This window comes from Amblyomma mixtum, chromosome 4 (assembly GCF_055824585.1).
Source record: "Amblyomma mixtum isolate Tamu chromosome 4, ASM5582458v1, whole genome shotgun sequence".
Classification (NCBI taxonomy): Eukaryota; Metazoa; Arthropoda; class Arachnida; order Ixodida; family Ixodidae; genus Amblyomma; species Amblyomma mixtum.
In genome coordinates this window covers 108529878-108552702 of record NC_143015.1, presented here as the reverse complement: position 1 = coordinate 108552702, position 22825 = coordinate 108529878, and the positions used below count along the sequence as shown (strand labels likewise).

The following is a 22825-nucleotide window of genomic DNA, read 5'->3' as shown; positions in this document are numbered from 1 at the left end:
GGGTTACAAAATATCGGAGCCTAACGTGAATTTTAAAAAATGTATTGTTAAACAACGACAGAAGAATATTTAAAGTTAAAGAACAAAGAACATTTTGGTGAAAGAAAACTTCCTCAAATTCATTTTCTTCATACCGGCCCCTCTTTCTGTTTCTTCTTTCTCTGCCACTTCACTTCCTGTTCAATCGGATGGCTGGAATCCACCGAGGTATGCGGACAGGTTACTGCGTAATTTCCTTTCCTCAAATATAATTTTTTATTTTATTCGCTACGGCCCTTTTTTTGTCTTTCTTCTTTCAATCTCACTTCCTTCCTGTACGGTGCAGTTCGGGTGTCCACCGCGGCGGTTGCTAGGCAACGGCTCTTGCGGCGGCTCCGGCGCACAGCTGCAGCCACGGGTATCCGGCCGAGGTGCGACCACGCTCGACGAGGCGAAGTGGCTGGCGTAGTGAAGCGATCGCTTCAGAATATCAGGGCATCTTCACAGCTTGTCCGCAGTGGATTGAAAGATGCGAGTGCGATGCGGCAGCTTCCACAATAAGCCCGCTGTGCTGTGTGTCCATGAGGCAATCATATGGGGCCAGTATTTGGAAATGTCTGCGTACTGAACACTAGCATACTCTTGAGTGCTTTGGGCCGCCATCTCGGGTCGCGTTTAGATGCACAGAGGCACCCACTACCACGGGTCAATTAATTACAGCTCGCTGTTTCTGCTTTCGAGCGCTTTAATATAAATTTAATCACAACTAAAGTGAGAAATTTTGTAAGGTTGACTTTTCGCTACATTACGGTGTAGTGGTAAGAGGAGTTTGAGCCAAGGTTATGAAACCGGAAAGAGGGGGTCAGAAGACGCCAGGCAGCTAGCTGTCGGTCCCTCCACTTTTCAGCGCCCAGCCAACCGAAGAGGGCCTCTGAACTTCATTGGCGTTTCTAGAATTACAGGCTTAAATGTGGATGTCGCTGCCTAGCGCTCGTATTCGAATCCACGGCGAAGAATCCGTGACAGACCTTCAGTAATGCGTTCGTGCCGGAGACAGAGGCGCGTCGCAAACGTTCTATATATGGCGGGCCGGTATATATAGTGCAACAACAGCGCAAACTAAGACAGAGTACACAGAACAAGATGGTTTGGTTTGGTTTATGGGGTTTAACGTCCCAAAGCGACTGAGGCTATGAGAGACGCCGTAGTGGAGGGCTCCGGAAATTTCGACCACCTGGGATTCTTTACCGTGCACTGACATCGCACAGTACACGGGCCTCTAGAATTTCTCCTCCAAAGAAATTCCAGCCGCCGCGGCCGGGATCGAACCCGCGTCTTTCGGGTCAGCAGCCGAGCACCATAACCGCTAAGCCACCGCGGCGGCCTACAGAACAAGAGGGGAGACACTACCAGCGCTGACTCGCAACTATGGTTTATTAGAAGAGTGGAACAGAATATATAGAGTAACCACCTAAGAATGCTCACGCCAAAGCCTCGGGGAAACAGATTACGCGCATGGCGTGAAAGAGAATCTAAACCGGAGAGGCGCGCGTGTGCACCCGGTTATTCAAGTATCTGAATTCCATATCTGTAAAGGCCATTGAAGGTTCGCTGACGCACCATTTGCCGATTTTTCTAATAAAGAAGGCTTCCATCAGCTCCCGGGTCACCTTGTCTTGGTGGCGAAACAACACATTAGTTCTCAGCAAAAGGGGGGTTGCAATTGCAACCCCCCATTGTGCGAGTAGGTTGTCTCGCGGGTCACTGCCGAGTAAGTTGCGGTATACAACCGCTATACAACCGTTGCAGCACATTACGTGGCAGCATAGAAAGCTTCGTAGAAAAGCCGCAGTATCTTCAGGACTCGTGCGGCACATTCCAGCAAGGATTATACCCACTTCGCCGTGATGCTCTTCATCGGCCTTAGCGCTGCTGTCAACAGCCTCCTCGCCTCTATGTGCGGCTGCATGCAACCACTGTTGCCGAACAGATGGGGCGCTTAGTTCTTCTATTCCCAAACCCCTTGCACCTTTCTACCTCTTGCTGGCAGCAGCACTGCTACCGCCGTGCTGAATGACCACAGCAGGCACGAAGCGCGGCCGCCGATTACCAACATTCGGGCCTCTAACCTCTTGGTGTAAGCACGTATCGCCGCCTCTCCTTCAGGAGACCCCAGCGACCGACACTGTGAATTCTAAAATTTAGAAGGCACGTAAGACTTTCTTTGAGTGTGAAAGCGTAGTTTCTAGCTGTTCATTTTTTATTTGTTTTCTTTTCAAATAACCGTTAGCATGCAGTCGTAAGGCGACACATGCAAAAGGTTTTTGTTCGCCAAAAAGCAGCGCGGTTTTGTTGCCTGCGAGTTGCGGGCTCTCCTCACAGTCCCGAGTTCATTGCCCCGCTCCCACGGAAGATCGCTTTTCTTTGATACCGCGGTGTTGACATCTGGGATTCTTCGGACCACTGCTGTTGGTCAACGCCGACGCCGGGTTTCGTTGCCGATGAGGCGTATAGTAATGCTTTCGCATTAATAAAGTGGCCGAAATTTAAACAACGGCAGTGTCCAATTCAAACGCTCCAGCATTGCTCCAAGTGCACGCACGCACTGACTTGACATTGCCAGTGAAGGGGTACGCCTGCGTCAGTCTTCATGACCATTGCTGACCGCAATTTCTTGTTATCGTGCAGGCAGCTGATCCCGTCTCTCGTCAGGCTCGTGCGATCGCAGCGTCGCTGAAGGATGCGGAGCAATCTGGAGGCTGAAGAACCGCAGTGAGCGTCTGCAATGCTTTCGCCGCGTGGGTGTCAGCTGGGCGGACGCACCAGCCGGCGTCCTCGTCCCACCAGCGGAGACAAGGTGCGGGTGAGGAACATGTATGTACCACGTGAGGAAGGAGACCGCGACCTGCGTTACGCTTAAGTGGATACACTAGCGCTGTACTCTGTGGGTGTGCTGCAGAAAAACATTGGTGGACCCTTAAGCTCCGCCTTTAGCAGTGGAGCGCTACAGCGCGTTGGAGCGCTGCCAGGTAGTCTACGGAACGCCATCGCCCGTTCAACGCGACACCTTTGAATGCAACGAATTTTAAGGCGGAAGCCTTTAATGCCTCATCGTTGTAAGCACGAGTTGTCGGCATAAATGTCACGCTTTTCAATTGGTCGGAACGGTCGTGACGTCACAGTGCGCGAATTTCAAACGGGGCCAATTCTACTTTATGTAGTAACCATGCAACCAATTAAAAGGATCGTATAGTGATGCTCCAAGTAAGTGGGACTGAGTTTAGTTAATTGCTTAATTTATCCACAATTAGCCTAATTAATCTATCTAATCAGGCCAGATAAATAAATAAAAGCGGTAGGAAATCGGTCGAGTTCGGGAATCGAACCCTGGTCTCTGGAGTACGAGACGAGCATGCTAACTCCGCCATGCCAGCCCGGTGGTTTGGAATGAACAAAGGCGCGTCTAGCTAATATCACTTCTTCGTTCGATCCCATCTCCCTTCCTTTCCTTACGGCGAGGTTCAGGTGTCCACTGAGATGATCGAGACAGATACATTTCCTTTCCTCAAAAACCAATTTACCTTCGAGCAAGGCGTAGAGCCCAACTGGTGATGGCGTTCTGTGAACTCCCTGGCAGGAGTGCAAGACGCCCACTGTTAAAGGCGAAGCCTAACATTTTAACAACGCTTCAGTGACACAAGCAGCAACACCGCGCTTAAGGATTTCGCCTCACCGCACTTTAGGTGAACAAAGAGCCCCCCGAATTTTCTTGAGGAAAGGAATTGTGGCGCAGTAATTGTCTCAGATCTGTATACCTGAACAGCACCTTAAGGGAAGGGAGGAAGGTGGGAGTGAAAGAAGAAAGAGGTGCCGTAATAATGAAAATTGGATTTGAGGAAAGCAAATGATCCAGTAACTGTCTCGCATATCTTGGGCAATCCCCGCAACCCCCATTATAGGTTGCCGGTTCGAATTCCTGCCGCCAGCTACACTCAAACTTAGCTAGTAAATTTATGCTGCACGAAACGCTCAATCGTATGACAACATCCGGAACATTCGGCCGCAAACGGCTGGCATGATAAGATTTTTTCCGACGCGTGGTGTGCACAACCTTAGCTACTACTACGACACCTACTACTTTTTCACAGAACGAGGTGTAAACGCTATCAGGTAATATGTATTCTAACCGACCACACATGCGATTGGTGACGAACTACTACGTCTTTTCCCTCCTTTTCTGTCCTGCATGGTTTTTATTTCGACATCAGCATTTTACTGAAATTTCACGACCGAATCTGCCGACTCTTCTAATCAGTTATGCCAGATTAAGCAGTTATGCCAGATTTTGGAGCGTATCGAATTTCTGTTTGCGAAGGAAATTTCTGAGGGAAACCTTGCGTATGTGATGTCGCATGCTACATACCCATCCATACTCGCTCTTTTTCTGCACGCGAAACGCAGCAACTGCGTTGGATAAGGGCGAGGCTGAAGACGCGCGAAGAGCCAGGGGACCCCGGACGGCGTACCCAGTCAACCTCCACTAAATAATGTTGCGGATGGAATGGGTTTATTTAGGCGTGGATTCTGGGCGGATTGGTGGAAACAGAGCAGGCAGTCCGTTACGCGCAACGTCACGTGGTCTACTTCGCTTTTTCTCACTGCGCGGTTCAATTGTCCTCACTTGCAAAGTGAGGCAGGAATGCTTCTTACCTTTCCTCAAAACCAAGCGATTGTTTAGACCGCTAGAAAGATTCCTAGTCTAGCCTTATTCGCAGTAGGACGCTCCGCTGGATTTTGAGGAAAAGAAAGGAAAATAAGCTCTAGAGTTTTGATACGTCGCTTGTTTAATACAGTGAAACATTAAAAAGCTGACCCCATTTACCTTTACGATTAGACAGCGGAGAAGTACAGGACGCCCAGTGTTAGCAACTTCTGTTTCTTTAAGTTTTATCCCACTGTCTATGCATTCCTCGCCGGCGTAATTGAGTTGTCCATCGAGAATGAGCGAGCAGTGTCGGCTTTCCTTCAAATGAGCATTTTCGCCGCTTACTGATTCTGACACCGTACCGAATGCATACATGCACTGAAACATTTGGGATCACAGCACGAACATTGAAATTGGCTTTTGAGGAGAGCAAATAGCGGTGTAACTCTCCTACATATTTCGGTGGACACCCGAACCACGCCGTAAGTGAAGGGATAAAGGAGGGAGTGAAAGAAAGGAAGAAAGAGGTACCCTAGTGAAGGACTCCGGATTAATTTTGACCACCTGGGGACCACCGAGCGCTCTAACCGCTGAGCCACCACTGAACCACCGCGGCGGGTATAGGAGCATTCAATACCTTGCATGGTTTCAAGCAGATCACACATGTCGCTTTCAAACATATGCAATAGAACCTCGTTGGTTATTTCGCATACCCAATGTCTTTAGCGGGAAATAGGTTTGGTTGGTTTGGTTTATGGGGTTTAACGTCCCAAAGCGACTAAGGCTATGAGAGACGCCGTATTGAAGGGCTCCGGAAATTTCGACCACCTGGGGTTCTTTAACGTGCACTGACATCGCACAGTACACGGGCCTCTAGAATTTCTCCTCCAAAGAAATTCTAGCCGCCGCGGCCGGGATCGAACCCGCGTCTTTTGGGTCAGCAGCCGAGTACCATAGCCACTGAGCCACCGCGGCGGCAAATAGATTTCTAACGTATGCACTCTGCCGACCAGCAAACAAAGTAGGGGGTTTTCATTCTGCCCAGAGTCCTCATTCTAGAATGCTTATCCCCCTTATGCATGTGTGCATGTGTGCAGTAACGAAACCGGCGCGGCTGCCTACTGCTCCAGCGCTTTGCACTTGCCGTCGCCTTGCTCGAGACCCTCAGGCTCCACGTGGTTCGTGGGGGAAGAAAAGCTTAGGAGAGGCCATCGCCAGGGAGACAAAAGCGGGGCCACTTCCGTGCCGGCTGATTGAAGACACCTCCTGTAAAGCAATGACTGGTCCTCCTTCCGCTGTGAACGTAACTGATTGCGGTATTGGAGCTAGCATCTGTAAAAAAAAAAGGAGCGATACCTAACAGCAAGAAAGTTCGGAAAGGAGAAAAGATCTCTTTCTCTCTCAATCCCATTTGAATTTTTGACCACCGCGGCCGTTGTAACCGCCGTCACTCGCTTTCTCTCGGGCGCTGTCGCCTGCTTTACGGCGCCGGTCGCAGAAACTTTTGACGTCGTGTTCCTTAATGCGTTAGTGATGCCCGCGCAGCGACAGCTACGGTGGCCTTTGGTTTTGGGCTCGTGACCTTCGAAATTACCAAGAATGCAGCGAGACTCGCACGCATTTGACGGGAACCTCTATCTGCGCTCGCTTTCTCGGGAGCCACTGCTCATTTCGGCACCGCGGATCATAAACTATGATTTATTCACTGCTGGGATTAAAGTCGGCACATCGTGGCAGCTGCTTGTGCAACTGAATGCTAACAGAATTCTATTGGCATCGCATATATTAGCATGGACTGTGAAAGATATTGCGTGATATTGGTTTCTTTTCACATTTTTACACTAAAAAATTTTTGGAAATTATCTACGATTGTACGGTGGATCGTGAACTCTTTAAATTGCGTGCACTCACTGTGCACAGAATGATCCACATGTATCGCGTGAACACTAGCACGGAAAGATCGCACATGTATTGCGTGAATGAGGCAGGAAATGATGTACTCACAATTTGGGCAGCGCCTCCTGAAAGAAACTTCACGCCTCCGGTGCGTCCACACATCTGTATTTTGCGGAATGCTGTAACATAGAAATATATATTTTCCTTTTAGTCTGAAAGTAGTTGGAAGGGTATGCGCGTCAATAAAAGAATGGAAGATATGTTCTCTGTTCTTCTTACATTGGTTGCTTTGCTGGTAAACGATGATAGCTGCAGCGCTCCGCGAATGTAAGAAGGCTTGGTTTATTGGGGTTTAACGTCCCAAAGCAGCTCGGGCTATGAAGGACACTGTTGTGAACAGCTTCGGAAATTTCGACCACCTGGCTTTATTTAAAGACCCCAGGTGGTTTCCGGAGGCCTTCAGTACGGCGTCCCTCCTAGCCTGAGTCGCTTTGGGACGTTAAGCCCCCTTAAGCCAAACTTTCTAACACTGGCTCAGCGCTGCCTCTACCATCGTTGACCAGCAGCGCAACTAGATTTAACATGCCACAAGAGCAATTAAATGGTGTGCGGAAACCACAAACGCGCGGCTCGCGACCCCGCGCAGAGCAGCCGGACAATGATACGTCTGTGGCGTTATCGCTTCTCGTGTGATACTATCTATCGTAGCAACTGCACGTGTACTCTTGTGATGCTCGGCGCATGCGTTACGTGCCCAGTGTCTGTATATATACTTGTCATGCTGCGATAAAGGGGTTTTTTTCCTTTGGGCGTGGGCCTGGGGGCCACGTACGAGTCTTCATCGATGTGTCGTCCTGCAAAACACCACATGGTGTCAGAAGTGGTTGTCCAGGTTACACAGGACACACGGCAGACGCAAGGCTACCGCCTGTGGCCAAAAGACGCAACTTTCAGGGAGACTCAGCGGCAAAATTATGATCGCCGGCATGCTGCCCGACATATGTTCCCGTTGGTGCCAGGTTATTCTGTTTGCGTCAAAGACTAGAGGCGAAAGGGTGTGGTTCTTCAGCGCGCAAAGCGGCCACGCTCATATATTGTGGTTTTGGAGAGTGGGGGCCAGATTGAACGAAACCGGCGAGCGCTAATCAAGCAGGCGCCAAACAGAAGCTCGGATTTCAAGGACGGGGAGTATGAAACTCTGAACTGTGTTTCTAGTGCTCAAACTGTCCCAGACGGTCCCGAGGAGAACGGAACGGAAGTTTTCCGAAGTGCCCCCGAGTCTTCATCGATGTGTCGTCCTGCGAAACACCACAAACACCGCTGCCCTTGCGGGCCCGATTTTGGATCAGCCCATGCGTGAAGCAGATTTCATGCGAACACCCCCCGCCCTGGCATGTTTCGATCATCCGTTGCCATGGGGATTCATACGCCGTTATTCACCCGACAACTGCTGTGAACGTAACTGACGGAAGAACTGGCGCTAGCCTCTGTAATTCGTGGGGGCTGGGAGGTATAGAAAACTTTACTCCCCTGCTCTCGCTGTCCGAGCTGCACGCCACAATTGCGCCGTTAGTCACGTGTTTTCACAAGTACAGATGAGAGGTTTTGGCCGACGGCGCAGCAATAGTCACGTTGGGGCAGCGGCGTAGTCTGTTGCTTTATCTGCTGCGCATGGGCACGGAGACGACGCGAACAAACGAGGGGGAGAAGTGACGTCTAACTTCAAACAATGTGACCTAACAGCCTCTCCTGAATTCTTTCCTTCCTCCATGACGTGCTCCGAGCAGTGTCATTTTCTACGCTTTCGCACATGCACTTATGCATTCGGAGAACCCACCCAGCCAGCTGGCTGCCTCTACGCTTCGGCTCTTCGGGTCCCGTATCTCCAGGCCTTCGGGTTACAAGTGCTACGGTTAAAACGTCGCCATATTTTTATGCATCCCTGCGTGCATTGCGGAGAACCCACCCTGGCAGCTGGCTGCCACACCTCTTCTGCTCTTCTCGCCCCCTCTGCCTCTAGGCCCTCAGGTTCCGCGTGCTGCAATAAAAGCAGTGACATTATTTATGCTTGCCCACTTGCACTTTTGCATTGCGGAGAACACACCCCGGCAGCTGACTTCCGTTGCGCTTGAGCCATGCTGGTCTCGCTTGTACGCTAGCGCGCCTTTGACCAGTGCCTAAACTTACGACACGGTTATAATTTGGCACAGTTACTGATGCATTTTCCTCGAAGCCGTGTTGTCGGATGTATAAAAATGTATCCATATTAATGCAACCTTACATAGCATAGCGTAGGATTTTGGCGCCTATTATCTTGGTAATGGGGAATCTATTCAAATACAGCTCAGAACGGCACATGTGCATTAAGATGCCAGGTGCCACCAGCCTGGATGGTGTCATTTTTTTCCTGCCGATGTGCTTCATTTTGAACAAAATTTAGACGAGGTATTGCACTTGCGCTCTTTTCGTGCTTCAGAATTCGTGGCCTTTCACTCGTTTGCTAGGTGCAGTTGTTAGTTGTGCTGCGCTATCGATGTTATAAGAATTCGTGCTGGATTGCAGCCCCGAAGAAGGAGTCCAGACCTGGTGCCTGAGTGACTGGGGACGGGCACCTTCGGCAATGTCTACCTTGACCAAGAAAAAACGATTCAATATCTCGTTGCTCTCAAGGTGGGTAGACAGTGAGAATTGACGTCATTTAATGTATAGTTGGTGTCACAGGATTGCATTCATTTAGCGAGATTTCTTTTCTTACAGCACGTCATTGCTGCCACTTTACCTCCATTTCGGTGTGCGAGAGCAGTTGACATGTGTTATCAGCGGGGGATCGACTTCCTCCTTTATATACCGGGCGATGCACCTGAATTGTTCTGTAATTTTTAAATATAGGGTTTTTGGCTTATAGGACGTAAGACCATCAGTTAGTAATTAATTAACCGAATATTGCACAAAGGAATGAATATTTGCCACCATGGTGCAGCCTGCCTTCAGTATGTGACTTCACAATGACACATTTAGACAAAAAGCAAACGCCAAACGAGTACATATTACGGGAATTATTTGCACTCCAAGAAAACTATGACACCTACATTGAATTTTATACCGATGGCTCAAAAACACAAAGTCCTGTTGGAAGTGCAGACATCCAAGAAAAAAAAAGTAAACAGATAATGCGATCACCAGAATTCGCACCGCTTTTTACTGCTGGGTGTTATGCCATCTTTGTAGCTGTATAAAAAATAGTAAGGGAGAACATCAAAATTATCATCATTTACACCGATTCCCTGAGTGTGCTCAAAGCACTACACTCCACAAATGCTGCTGAACCCATAATAGGAAACCTCATACATAACATTGTTAAAATCACAAAACAAATGCATAACATTAAATTCTGCTGCGTTCCTAGCCATGTTGGAATTGTAGGTATTGAGAAAGCAGATGTACGCGCTGAACAAGCCCGTAATGGCCAAATAAAGCAAGTGAACATACCGCAGAGGGATTGTTTAAAGTTTATCTACAGTGAACTCAGAAATAAGTGGCAGGCTGCATGGGAAGAGCACGTAAACAACAAATTACATTCTGTGAAGCCCATTTTAGGGGAATGGCAATCATGTAGGCATCAAGAATGTTTTACTGAAGTTATTTTATGTAGGCTCCGCATTGGACACACCCAATTCACGCACAACTTTCTGCTAAACAAACAAAACAAACCTCTGTGAAATGTGTGGCGCTGAACTCACAGTGAACCACATTTTAATTTGATGTATAAAACTAGAACTAAGAAAGAAATATTTTACAGCATTTTACAGGGAAAGCATCCCGCTACAGCCCATGTTACTTTTAGGTGATCAAGCACTGGTTGACATCTCATGTATTTTTAGGTTCCTAAAGGAAGCCAGCGTTTTAAACCCTAAGTATAAAAAGCTTCTCCTTTTTAACAAAAACTCCAACCTTGTGTTTGGCGCATCATAGCATCAATTGCTTTTGCGCCGTTAAAATTATTATAACTAACTGTTTTTTTGTGTGTGTGCATATATGAACGGAATTAGCGCTAGTTGGTTGCTTCCCAGTGTACAGTGTGGAGCGCAGAGACAAAGTTTGCTGAAGGGAAAAGTGGGAAAAGTGATTTTAATTAGGCATGGGCAGTGACCAGTAAGCTTCCATAAGTGCAAAATCGTCTTCCCGTTCTTGCAGAGCACGAGCTCTCCTTATGATGTGGTACTTCTCTGAGGACCCTCAGGCTACCGACGAGTGGTGTACAGCGGTGCCTCTGGCTGAAATGCAAAGGTGAGCTCGCAGCTATATCTTCAAATAAGTATCCAGGCTACTTCAGTTAAAGTTGCCCCTAATCTGGCATACCAATTTGGGGCAGTGGTACGTTGGTGGCCATATACGTATGATCATTCGTACACTTTCGATCCAGGCCAAGGTAGTGCGATCGATTACCGAACTCGGCGGCTGCATTTCGATGGGACAGAAATGCAAAAGCGCCCATGCGCTCCGCTATAAGTTACTGCATTTTAAAGAAGCCCATGTGGGGTGAAATTAATACGGAGTCTATAATTGTCGACCTGCGGTCTCATGGCCTTGAATCTAGCGCAACATATAACATGGCAAATAGAATTTACGGAGTTTCGCATTATTGTTGCTGGCAGGGTTAGACGACGGTGGGCACCTGGTTTTCCCTCCAACGGGATTTCTATACAATCACATAATAAAAGCATAGAATGTGAGATGCTTAGCACCATGTTTGGAATCGCTGCCTTTTTTCTGTCGAGACAGGAGAGTAAACATGGCAAAACTCGGAATACTTACTAATGCAATGCCATAAGTAAAACAGAACCAAGAAAGAACAGGCTTTGTCACAAGTTTGTAGCTGAGGGGTTTGCCTTCTAAGCTGTCTAGTGGGGCTTCTGTAGCATTCGTGGGATTCGTACCCATCGGAGTGGCGAGAACCAGAAATCTTCTTTCCTTCAGGCGTGTTCGACGCGTGCGATGCAATACGAGCCACACACTGCAGCTCGGAAGCATACTTTCGACAAACGTTTTATGTATTTTGCCCCAATGACCATGAATACTCCCTTCTCTGGACAACCTTTCACGAAGCAACGGCATAAAATTGTCGAACGTGCACACATGAAGAGTAATTCGGCAGGGTTGTCACAAACTGTATATTGTTCATGTTTTGCAGCTCTTTTTTATTAGTTAAATATTGTATCACTTGCCTTGGCACATGCAATAAACAGCTCGAGTGCAGCCCATCGTTTTGCTATTGCGGTTGGGCTTTATTTGGTGAGCATAGCTTTAACCGTCTCTGGGGCATAGCGGTGCGAAAGCTATGCTCGCCTAATAAAGCCCTCCTCCCAAAAATCATGCGCGGCTGCACCTTCTTCCGAGGACTCAATGCTTAATGTATTTTTGGGTGCGAATGTAACAAAACACACCTCACTGGATGGCTCATTGTGCTAGGGTGATAGCAACGTGCCAAAATGCAGGACGTTGACCGTGGCAGGAGAGGGACACTGTCGCACCTGTTCTGTGTCAAACTGCAGGGTTGCGTGCTACTGTCTCCCGTCAGGCTCGCACATTCCTCGCCGCAGAAGCCCGGGGCGACTCATAAAACTGAAGAAACCCCGCTAAGCGCAGGGGATGCATTCGTCGCGTGGGTGTCAGCCACGACGCCGACGAGCCCACCTTTTCCGCCCTGACAGCGTGGGTCGGGCGGGGAAGAGGAAGCCATTCCTTGCAGGTAGGACTGCCACCTTTGTTGCGCACGTGACCTACCCACGCCCTTCGAAGCTTCAGTGGACCCACTTTCTCCCTTCACTGTTGTAGGGCGCAGCTCTTTCGCGCCTATTCCTGGGTTTCGCGGCTTCGCAGTAGCCGTTGTCCCTCGTAACCAGCAGTGGACACCTAAGTCGCCCTTTAAGCTCGAATGTAGACTGAGCTTAGAAAGGAGAGGGAAGGCGCATACCTGCCTTCTTGGTAGAGTGGACACCTCAATCGTCCTTAAAGCTATGTGGTGGTAGGGACAGATGTGCGCTCGATTACAACGTTGTGCCAGAAACGCGGCGTTGAAACCATAGGCCGTCGGCGTTCATTGTATTCATTGGCGTTGGCGGTGACGTTTCAACTCCGATCATTTTAAAAGGAAGTGAGCATAACTGGCTCCCTGGGTCAGTGGACGCCTGAATCGCGCTTATAGGTACATTGAGTGATGAGAGAGAGATGTGTGCTCCATGTGTAATTAGCACTGACAAGGGTGAGTGAACTCTCGCGATCAACCATTAACTGCTACCTGCCAGGGTGGCAGGGTGGGTGGGGACTTTAATGTCGGTATAAAGTCAAACAGGAATTCCTTACCACTTATGCTGGTGAACATCTCGTTCCTCTCGCCCGCAACGCCTCCCACGGCTCTGACAACCTCGCGAAATACTTGCACAGACCTCGTCTTTCAGAACCAGGCATTGGTGCAGCAAGTCGAGCATATATCCATTTCTCCGACCACTTAGCTTCCTTCATGACAATCAAGAACGGTTAGTGTCTTGAGGAAGGCATATGTATGAAAAGTAACAAGTTGTCTTTAATTCTACATCTATGTCTTGCTTGAATTCTTTGCCTCAATCCAAAGGCTGAAACAGCTGATGAGCTGGGCTCAAATTTCGCATTCGGAAGTAACGTAATCGTCGGCAATTCTTTCTTGTGCTGATCACCTCTGCCCGCTAAAATTCGAAGAATCATGTTTCCTTTTCCGGCGTATCAGCTTGCGAGAGGCAATTGCTGATTGCGCTAAATAATATTTTTGTCCTGACAGAAATTGTGTCAAAAGTCACCACAAAAAACTTCTTGTGGTATCCTCGTTGAAGCGAGCGAGTACAAGCTGACCAGTCTCTATCTGAATGGAACCCAGCTATCTGCAAAATCGGATCATGAATTTTTTCCTGTCGATAATACTTTGGAAAAGAGCATTTGGGCCTTTCCCTTCAGTAAGCATAGTCAGCGTGATGACGTCCCTTGGAAGCACCATGCGGCTTCAGGTAGTCTATTCTTGTGCAGATGATGTGGCGCTGAACCGGCCGTGTACAACCCCTTCGTCGCGTACGCGGGGGCCTTTCTCGCTGTCCCCAAGCACCAGCGACTCCTGCTCTTCAGGTTAGCGACAGTTGGTGTGAGAGAAGTTGCGGGTTGCTGGATTCATTCATGCGTGCGTGAAGGAAGTGGGAAAAGCAATAAGCAACGATGAGCGACGAGGCAGCGATCTACAAATTGCAACACAAATAACACATTGGACACCTTTAGCATACCTTACACTGTGCTAGCGGCACCGTTACTGGAGCACCGGGAGCCCGCGGCCAGTCAATGGGCACGCGCAAATCGACTTGACGGCGCCAGATGTCGCCAGGTACCAGTCAGCTGCGCGTGCGCCTGCAGCATCACGACCAATCCGCGCGTGCTCACCGCCGGTGGTAGGGCTCCCGGGACTCCGGTAACGGTAACACGGTACACGGTATGCTAAAGGTGTCTATTCTTTTGTCGCAAGACCTCCCTAGTCTGCAACTTTGGTTTAAACGTGTACAGCCAGTAAGTTAGCTGCCAGTCTCATTTACCTTCAAACAAGGTCTGCGAACTCTGGTATACCGGGTGGCCCTGCTAAGTAACCGAGGTTTTAGACAAGGGGGCAAATGTCTTAGATCATGGAAGCCATGCGTGTCGTATTGAGACGCGTGGCCTAGTTTTAAGCAACACTCGTGTCTGCAGGCGACTTCAGATTCACTGTTCTCTGGTAGTGAGAGATGGGTGGGGTGGCGGGTACATGAGGATCTCAGCGCGCGAGTCTGCAGTAAGATCAGCAGCTCAGTAGCCTTATAGCCATACTTGGGAACAAAGTTCAATTCGGATGATGATGATCATTTTAAAAATCAACTGGGTGAAATGCTTGCACAAAGCTACTAATCACACATCTTTATTCACTGGCCTTGTGAGAGAAACCGCGAAATAAAGTTCCCACGCAATACCTGCTGACGTATACCTCGCGCGCACACGAAAACCCCCGTCGGGAACAGTGCTCGGGAAAACAGCCGGCTTAGTTTTGTGTTTAAACGTCTTGGGACGGTGAAACAGCATTTTGTCTCTACTCGAACAGTCTAGGCTTCCAAGACTGTGTACCGCTTCCCAATTTCTACTTTACTCCTGACATCAATATTTAAAAAATTCGCTACGACTAATTAATTTTCCAGAACGAAAAATACTACTGCCTGGTCAATATAACGCAAAACCAGCTCTCATTTGGTTATACTCGCCTAGGACGCTTTTTTGAAAGCTAGGTTACTTTCAGCTGCGACAGCCATACATATATTCTCTGTTTTAGCTTCAAAACGCTGCTGTGAAAAAGAAGTCCTTCAATCGTGAAAGTGAAAAAACAGGCTTGCATTGGCCGTTACTGTCGTCACTTAGGGATCATCAGTTATCCCTCGCCAAAGAAGGTGTGGGGATACATCCTCATCCAAGCTGGTGACTTGACTAATGATCCTGTGAATCTTTTTTCTAGAGTCACATCCAACTTACGTTATGACTGCTACACACTGCTACTCCGCGACAAAGAAACAGTGCGCTGCTAAGCCCTTTGTACTTGTTTGTTTTCATGTAGCTTGTTCTAGCTAGATAGAAACATTGATACCTTAACTTCGTTTTCTGCTACGATTGCTATGCGGTGCGATGCACCACCCTTATGGCCATAGTTCTCTGTTGCCAACTGCTGTTTCTTTCAAGTTCCATCCTACTTTGTAATCGCATTTGCTAGCAGGATGTTAAGAACTCTGTTCGCGTTCTTTTTCTCTTGAAGCAGCAAGACAGCAAGAACAGGCAGCGAGGAAGGCCCCGGAGCTAGGACGGCACAGCACACAGAGAGGGCAGACACTATGAAATGTGTTCGTCGCGTGGGTGTGAACCGCGACGCAAGCGCCCTCACCCGCCTCGTCCCCATAGATGGGATGGGGTTAACGGCAGGAAGCTGATCTCGGTAAGAAGAACCTTTACGGGACACTTAAGTTCCGCCTGAAGGGTATGATTAGGACATATCACTTAGGAGACGCGGACGCTGTTCTTTCTTTTAGCCGTCACACAACAGTTAACTTGTTTATAAAGTATAATGCGACGCCATTATAGATATGTCCATCGCTACCACCTTGAACGCTGTACGACGAACAGTTTGCTCATAATTTTGGTGCAAATGTTGACGGGATTACTGTTTATTGTTTATGTGGTATAACGTCCCAAAGCGACTCGGGCTATGAGGGAGGCCGTACTGTTGTCCACTACGGTGTCCCTCATAGCCTGAGTCGCTTTGGGACGTTAAAGCCTATAAACTAGCTGACCGCAATGCGGCGGCAGTAATCCCGTCAACATCTGCACTAAAGTTATGAGCAACTGTTCGTCGTACAGCGTTCCACATGGTGTCATACAATTTTTCTGTGCACATAGCCCACATGTTTTAAGTTGAAGGCTAGCTTGCGGCAGTGCTTCAAACCGATGAGTAGGCCTTCCTAGACTACCTCTTCCCTTAAGGCGTGGTTCAGGTATTCACCTAGGTGTCGAGATGTGTAACAATTACGCCAATTCCTTTCCTGAAAAAGCAATTTTCGTATTGAAATAGTGACACAACCATCAAACGCAAACCATTGTGAGTGGTGTCATAGGGTTTCCGTTTCCATAAAGCATCCATTTTTTAGTCAGTTTGGAGGCCAGCTCGCGACAGGTATACGAACAGTGTGTCAACAGTGTGTCGGAGTGTTTCACTTGGACCTTTGGGGATTCAGCGTTTGTGGAATCGGCGTTCAGAAGCGTGTGTTCGTTTCATTTTTCGGTGCAGAACCTGCGTCGAGGTCGAATGCTCAGATAACACACTGCTTTCGCCTTCTCAGAGCGACACACTTATGTAAGTTTCTGTAGCTGCGGATGTCGTTTGCAGGATATTGAACATTCAGACTCAGTTTTTTTTATGAAATATGTGTATCACATCACACAGCGAGCTGTGGCATATTCCAACCTGCCGCACAATATAGGGTACACATAGTCTAGCAAACACGTTGCCCCGTCTTTTAAATAAGTTTCAAACTGCACAACTTGATCTTTCACGTGCATGCCGCCAAGGTATACACGATATATGTGCCACTTTATAGATTCATTGCTTCTTTATCCCTTCATTGCTTCTTTATCTCTTTCGTTTCCGTATAGTGTTGACCTGATTTCAGTAACCGAATTCCTCTTGTTCGATGACGTGTATTTTTCTGTTTCCTTTTTTGTTACCATTTTTTGTTGTACACTTGTTTCCTTGTCAATTTTCTAATAATACGTAAAACCATTTTTGATAACTATTGTTCGCATTTTGAGATGCTACTTGTGTAAAACATTTCTATGTTACCTGCTGCCCTGCAATGTAGGGGCCGAGGGGCACGTCAAGCCACAATTTCTGGCTTTTTTCCCTCGGCCCTCACCATGTATACATGGGAAAATAAATTGAAATTGAAAATTGAAAAAAAAAACTCTGCCTCTCCCGTAACCGAGAGTAGAGTAAGCATGAAATGTTTACGGGCATAATGTGAAGCGCGCGCGGACACGACGAGACGCAGGCCTGACAAGAATGTACATGCAGCGCGTTCGAAACTGTCCGAAGTGCGTAGAGGCGAAAGCGTTTTCAGCACCACTTTGCGTATGTGACACTGTTGATGTTACCACTGCATTACGTCACACAAAATGCATGACGAAGTAATGACAAATTACTGATTAGTGTGTAATGACTGATTAATGACTAAATACTAATAAACTGCTAATTAATGACGCTTAAGCGGTCGCCTTTAGGAGTGGAACGCGGCAGCGTGTTGTAGCGCTGCCAGGCAGTCCGCGGAACGCCACCACCCGTTCGGCGTGATGCCTCGTCCTTTGAACGCGACGCTTTTTGAGGAAAGGAAATTACGCAGTAATTCTCTGCCATCTCGGTGGACACCCGAGCCGCACCTTACAGGAAGGTAGGAACGCCACCACCCGTTCGGCGCGATGCCTTGCCCTTTGAACGCAACGTTTTTTGAGGACAGGAAATGGAGCAGTAATTCTCTGTCATCGCGGTGGACACCCGAACCGCACCGTAAAGCATTTCATGCTTAAATATTGTAGCATGTATGTGCTTTTTGCACGCGTTATTAGAAATCGGAAATTATAATTCCGTGCATTATCAAACGACAGCTCGACTGATATCTTGATAAACATTGAGAAGGCACTTTCAGCAGTTATTTTTTGTGACTCGTTTGGAGACCAACCGGCGCTTGCATGCCGGTCGCCTAGGAGGGCTTAGAGAGTCTCGTTAAATCTCGTTAAGTCTCGTACGGTGCCCTGTTGTTTTCGCTTCAGAGCCCGGATGAGTGGATCTCGGTCTCGCCGTGACGTCACCACACTGCCGACAACGGGAGCTAAAAGCTTTTCATGCTTAAAAGACGCATTGAGGCGCGCAATGCGAGGGCACGACCACACGAGGTTAGAGGAAAATGGTGCGTGGGACCATGCAACAGCTCCCCTGGTCTAGAGAGCTTTCTAGCCCTTCCAGTAGCAGTAATCTGCATATGTCTGTCTGAGTGCACATAGTACGCCACAGCACGAACGATCTAGGTTTGTAGCTGTGGCGCATTGAGTGCCCACGGCCACGATTTGCCAGCAAATTAATGAATGCTTTTATTCGCGAAGGACTACATGCTTAAATAACATACGGCTGGGCCGGCTGAAAGTATTTGCTTCCTCTGTTATGTTGCTCAAGCACTCATCGATATGTTGACATCCCGCCGTTTATGCGCTATCAGAGAGCTAGCAAATGCACTAAATCGGCTCCTAATTTTGATCAGACAGAAAGACTTTCATCTAAAGCTTCGTGAAAAATTAGCGCACAAAGCGCGAGCTGTGCAGTTAGCCATGCCATGACACATAGCCCGGGTGACATTTATTATTAAAGCGCGACTAAGGTGTCCACTGTCTCAGGGGGCCAGTTACGCGCCTTTCCTTGCTTTTGAAGCTCAAGGTCATTTGAAGCTGAAAATTAGGCTCACGGTGGTCGAAGCACGTGGTCCCATAGAAAAGGGTGTCTGTCTTTCTTACGGAAGGTGGTTTGTTCGAACCCCACTGCCGGACAAGGATGGGTAGAACCGTCCCCAGGCCCAGCGCCCAGCTTCTGTCTTTAAGCATGTGGCACCTATAAGCGCGATTCCGGCGTTCACTGACACAGGGAGCAAGTTATGCGCACTTCCTTTCCTTAAAAATCATCGGAGTGTAAAAACGTGTCAATGCCAACGCTAATGAACACAATGAACGCCGATGGTATATGGCTTCAGCGCCGCATTTCTGGCACAAAGTCGTCAAAGGCAACACAGGCAGCGCAGATGTCATTACCGCCACATAGCTTAAAGCATGACTGAGGCGTCCACTGTTCCGAGGGGGCAGTTATGTGCCTTTCCTCTGTTTTCCAGGTCCCATTCCATTGAGTTTCCAATGGGTTTCGTAGCTTAAAGCGATACTAAGGTTGACCACTGTCTCAGGAGGCCAGTTATGCGCCTTTCCTTGCTTTTGAAGCTCAAGGTCATTTGTAGGTGAAAATTAGGCACATGGTGATCGAAGCACGAGGTCCCATAAAAAAGGGTGTCTGCCTTGGCGGCGGAAGGTGGATTGTTCGAACCCCACTGCCGGACAAGGATTGGTACAAGCGCCCCCCGGCCCGGCGCCCAGCTTCTGTTTTTAAGCATTATGCGTGGTGTGGCAGGAACCATTCAGGCACTTGTAACCGCCTTGTGGTTATTTTGTTTGTGAAAGCGCCACTACTCGAGGTACAGAGTTTCGCCTGTCTTTGCACATTTGACCTTGAAGCCCAAACAAGGTCAAACCAAGCACACACCCCAAAGACTAGCAATATATGACGGTATTTTCCTGCACATAGCCATGATATGCCTGTATGTTATGGTTCTAGCTAATAACCAACAGCCATGTGACCGACGACCAGCAGTCACTTGACCAGGCCTTGACCTCATTAGACCTTTGGCCTTGACCTTTATAGCTGAGATTTGTATTGCCATGATGCGATGTCATGCGAGTACGTACCAATTACGTCGCACCATTCCTCGCTATAAATACTGCCGGCTTTGCTTTCGCTTATTTACTAGGCTCAGCGGGTTGAATGAACCTCAGCCATTTTTTTGTAATTGAGTGTCCCGCTAGCATTGCACACGACTGATTTTTGAGGTCTTCTGTTTAAACTACACTTGGACACCTTTATGCTGTTTTTGAATTTCGTAGTTTTATTTTCAGTAATTCTATCTTTCTATTCTAGGTGGCAAGGCTTCATGAGCGGACAACTCCACTGGGCATCACGAAGGATTGGCTTGCCTTGCGAGATGCAGAGCTGGGCCTTGCTCAGGGTAAGTTCCCGTCACCACCTTACAAACTCTTAACAGTAGCATTGATTAAAAAAACGAGGTGCTGAAACATACGTGGTTCCCGCACGCATCGAAGTGTCCTCGCCGAGCTTAGAGCTTAGCGCAACAGTGCAATGGCATTTCACATTTTGAACGAAGCGCAGCCGTCTTAACCCAACGCTGGGCGGCGGTTTTGTTTTCTGTACCGACCCTACATGGCAAGCATAGTTCTTTGAGTGCCGAGTGATGGCGCTGCGCATAGATACCACATTTCGAAGCGAAAAGCTTCACTAAGCTTCACTACGCTAGTAAACAACGCGCTTCGCGTGAGCCGGCGTATGTTGGAGCATGCGTGACGTCACGCACGGCGCAGGCTACTGCGCATGTGCGCCGCCGCTTCGCCTTCTCGCCACCGTTTCACCTTTCGCAGCAGCCGTGCGCAGTGCGCATTGGAAAGGAGGGGTATATAAGGCGCGCTTGCCCATAGAACAGGCGCACGCTGCCGCGCGCTATGCGTCATCGTTTGACGTTCGCCGCAAGCGCGTGTTTAACGCGGATCACCGCAGCCTTTCGCTTCGAGATATCCAGGCTTAACCTTAGCTAAGCCCCAGCCAATTTTTGCTTGCGTGTTTCTTCTTTCAAACAATGCTTTAAAGCTTGGCATACATGGAGCACTCCGTGGTGTTCACCTACGACCGCTATTGTATTTATAAGTGAATTTGTTATTGACTCTATATCGGTTTCCGCCACGGAACTATTACTGAAGTGTGTATAAGGTCACTTGAGGCACGAAAAAACTGCAATATAACAGATATGTCGTTTGTTGTTATTTTAGCTCTTGAAGCAGGTTGGTTTAAGTACTGTACAGAGTTGAAGCGTTTATATTGCAGCTTCTCCGTCCTTCACGTGGTCTAAAGGTCAACTACACGTCACAGTCATTCTTCGCTTGATGGAACCCAAACAGCATGAGAGAGAACAAATTCAATTTAAGTTATTTAGTGGTGCAGGCAAAAACCATGTTAGTATTCATTTACTTTAAGCCCTAACACATCATTTGAAAGAAGGAAAGAAGCAAAAAAATTTGGTGTTCAACCGGAGTACCATGAACCTCAGGTGCTCGAAATTTCCGCATTCTTTCACTACGGCGTCCTCATAGCCTGAGTCACGTTGGGACGTCAAACCATCATAAACGATAAACATAAACCAGCTTCAATCCCCGCCGCGGCCGTGTTTCGATAGAAGCGAAACTGAAAAAGTGTCCTTGTCTTGTGCTATGTGAGCGCAGGTTAAAGTGCCCAAGTGGTCTAAATCCTGAGGCCTCCGGCATGGCGTCCCTCAGGGAAGCCCATGCGTCCCTTTCTGACATTAAACATCACAGGTTAAAATGTAACTTAATCAACATGTTCGAGGCTGCTTCCACCTATTGCGTCTTGGTATATTTTTTGTGCTCGGCGAAAGTTACTTTGGACATCAGTTATACTGGCATGAGCCATGCTCCGTGCGCTGAGGAGCAACAAAAATTTTGCGTACCCTTTCTTCGTGGTAACGTTCATAACTTCGTGTATAGAGCACATCTACTGCCTCTTCAAGCGCTAGATTTCCGACAATGTCATTTTGGAGGCTCATATTTATGATCTCTTTGCCAAGGCCAAAGTGTCGTCTACAATAACTGCGTCGCATGTGCAAGCAGCCTTCGCTCTAGATAGAAAAGTTCTAAATCGAAAAATCAACTGCTACCGCATCCAGACGCTAAGCCGATGATTGTGCGTTCGACCCTTGCATTAGCAGCCGTGCTTCTTAGGATGCGATATGCTTAAATTCTCGCGAAGGGGGAGGTCTTCGTCGCACTCGATGACTGGATTCGTCGTGGCCTTTTGGCAATAACCATAATTAATAGCAGGCAAGTACACGGGTCTCTAGCTCGAGGTCCGTGTGCTGTGATGTCAGTGCATGGTAAAGAACCTCAGTGGTTCAAATCTTCCACACCGCTTCATTACTGCGTCCCTCCTAGCCTGAATAATCGCTTTGGGAACTCCCATAAACAGAACTAATAGCAGGCAAGCGAGAGAGAATCTCACTTAGCCGGCCGCTGTTAAACGATGCCTTAGCTTCGTGTGCGCCACAATCCAACACACAGCAGATCGTCCTTTTTTGAAGTTGTATAACTCTAATCACTGCTGCATTGACAGGAAGGATTTCGAAACGCTGATTTTGGCCTTATACACCATCAGTTCGGTACACTACTTGGAAACTCGGCTCGGTGCAGTTGAACTGCTGCCTATCTTTTTTCATGTGCCTGTCCTAGGAGGATGAATGTTCTAAGTTGTTTCTCAGTATTTCCTAGAGCAAAAGCTTCCACCTCTCTCTACGCGAGTTTCTTAGAGCACCATTTTTGCACCACATCGCTCAGCCACTATGCTTCCTTTCAAAGATTCTTAGCTCGAGAGTCCCAGCACCGCGATCTTTACGCTATAATATATATATATATATATGCACTGAATAAGTTTAAACTTACATACACGAACTCTGAATTTTACCGAAAGATGTCTTCGGGCCATGTTTACTTGATGTAAAAGATTTTAATTTGTGTTTTTTCATCCTGGTCTTTTATTTAGCTTTTTTGCTTTGTTATCGAGTAGTTCTCGACCTGCACGCCAACGACGAGCACGCGCGGTACGTGGACGCGGCCGAATACCAACGGAACGCCTTCGCAGCGGTCGTCATAGAGGCGTCGACCGGCGCCACGAAGACGGCAGCGAGCGTGAGAGGCGCCGGAGCGGAACAAGCGGAGGAGGTGGCC

General features: G+C 48.1%; 1 protein-coding gene across 26 annotated transcripts in view; it reads left to right on the top strand.

The window, feature by feature from the left end:
- The window catches only part of LOC149347785 (uncharacterized), a 62990-nt gene that overhangs the window by 20796 nt on the left and 19369 nt on the right, over window positions 1–22825 (top strand). For 6 of the 26 annotated variants that reach the window (XR_016292635.1, XR_016292634.1, XR_016292633.1 and 3 more), the window contains 4 exons: window positions 2672–2853; window positions 9143–9250; window positions 10775–10867; window positions 12227–12329. Coding sequence is in view for 11 of the 26 variants with exons in the window: in XM_089587439.1 (XP_089443565.1) it covers window positions 2765–2853; window positions 9143–9250; window positions 10775–10867; window positions 12227–12329 (393 nt within the window). In the remaining 15 variants the exon portion in view is untranslated. Of the gene's footprint in view, window positions 1–2671; window positions 2854–9142; window positions 9251–10774; window positions 10868–11904; window positions 12330–13636; window positions 13733–15422; window positions 15600–19940; window positions 20030–22825 lie in introns of those variants that run through there. The other 20 variants (XR_016292642.1, XM_089587440.1, XM_089587449.1 and 17 more) reach the window with 18 other exon arrangements.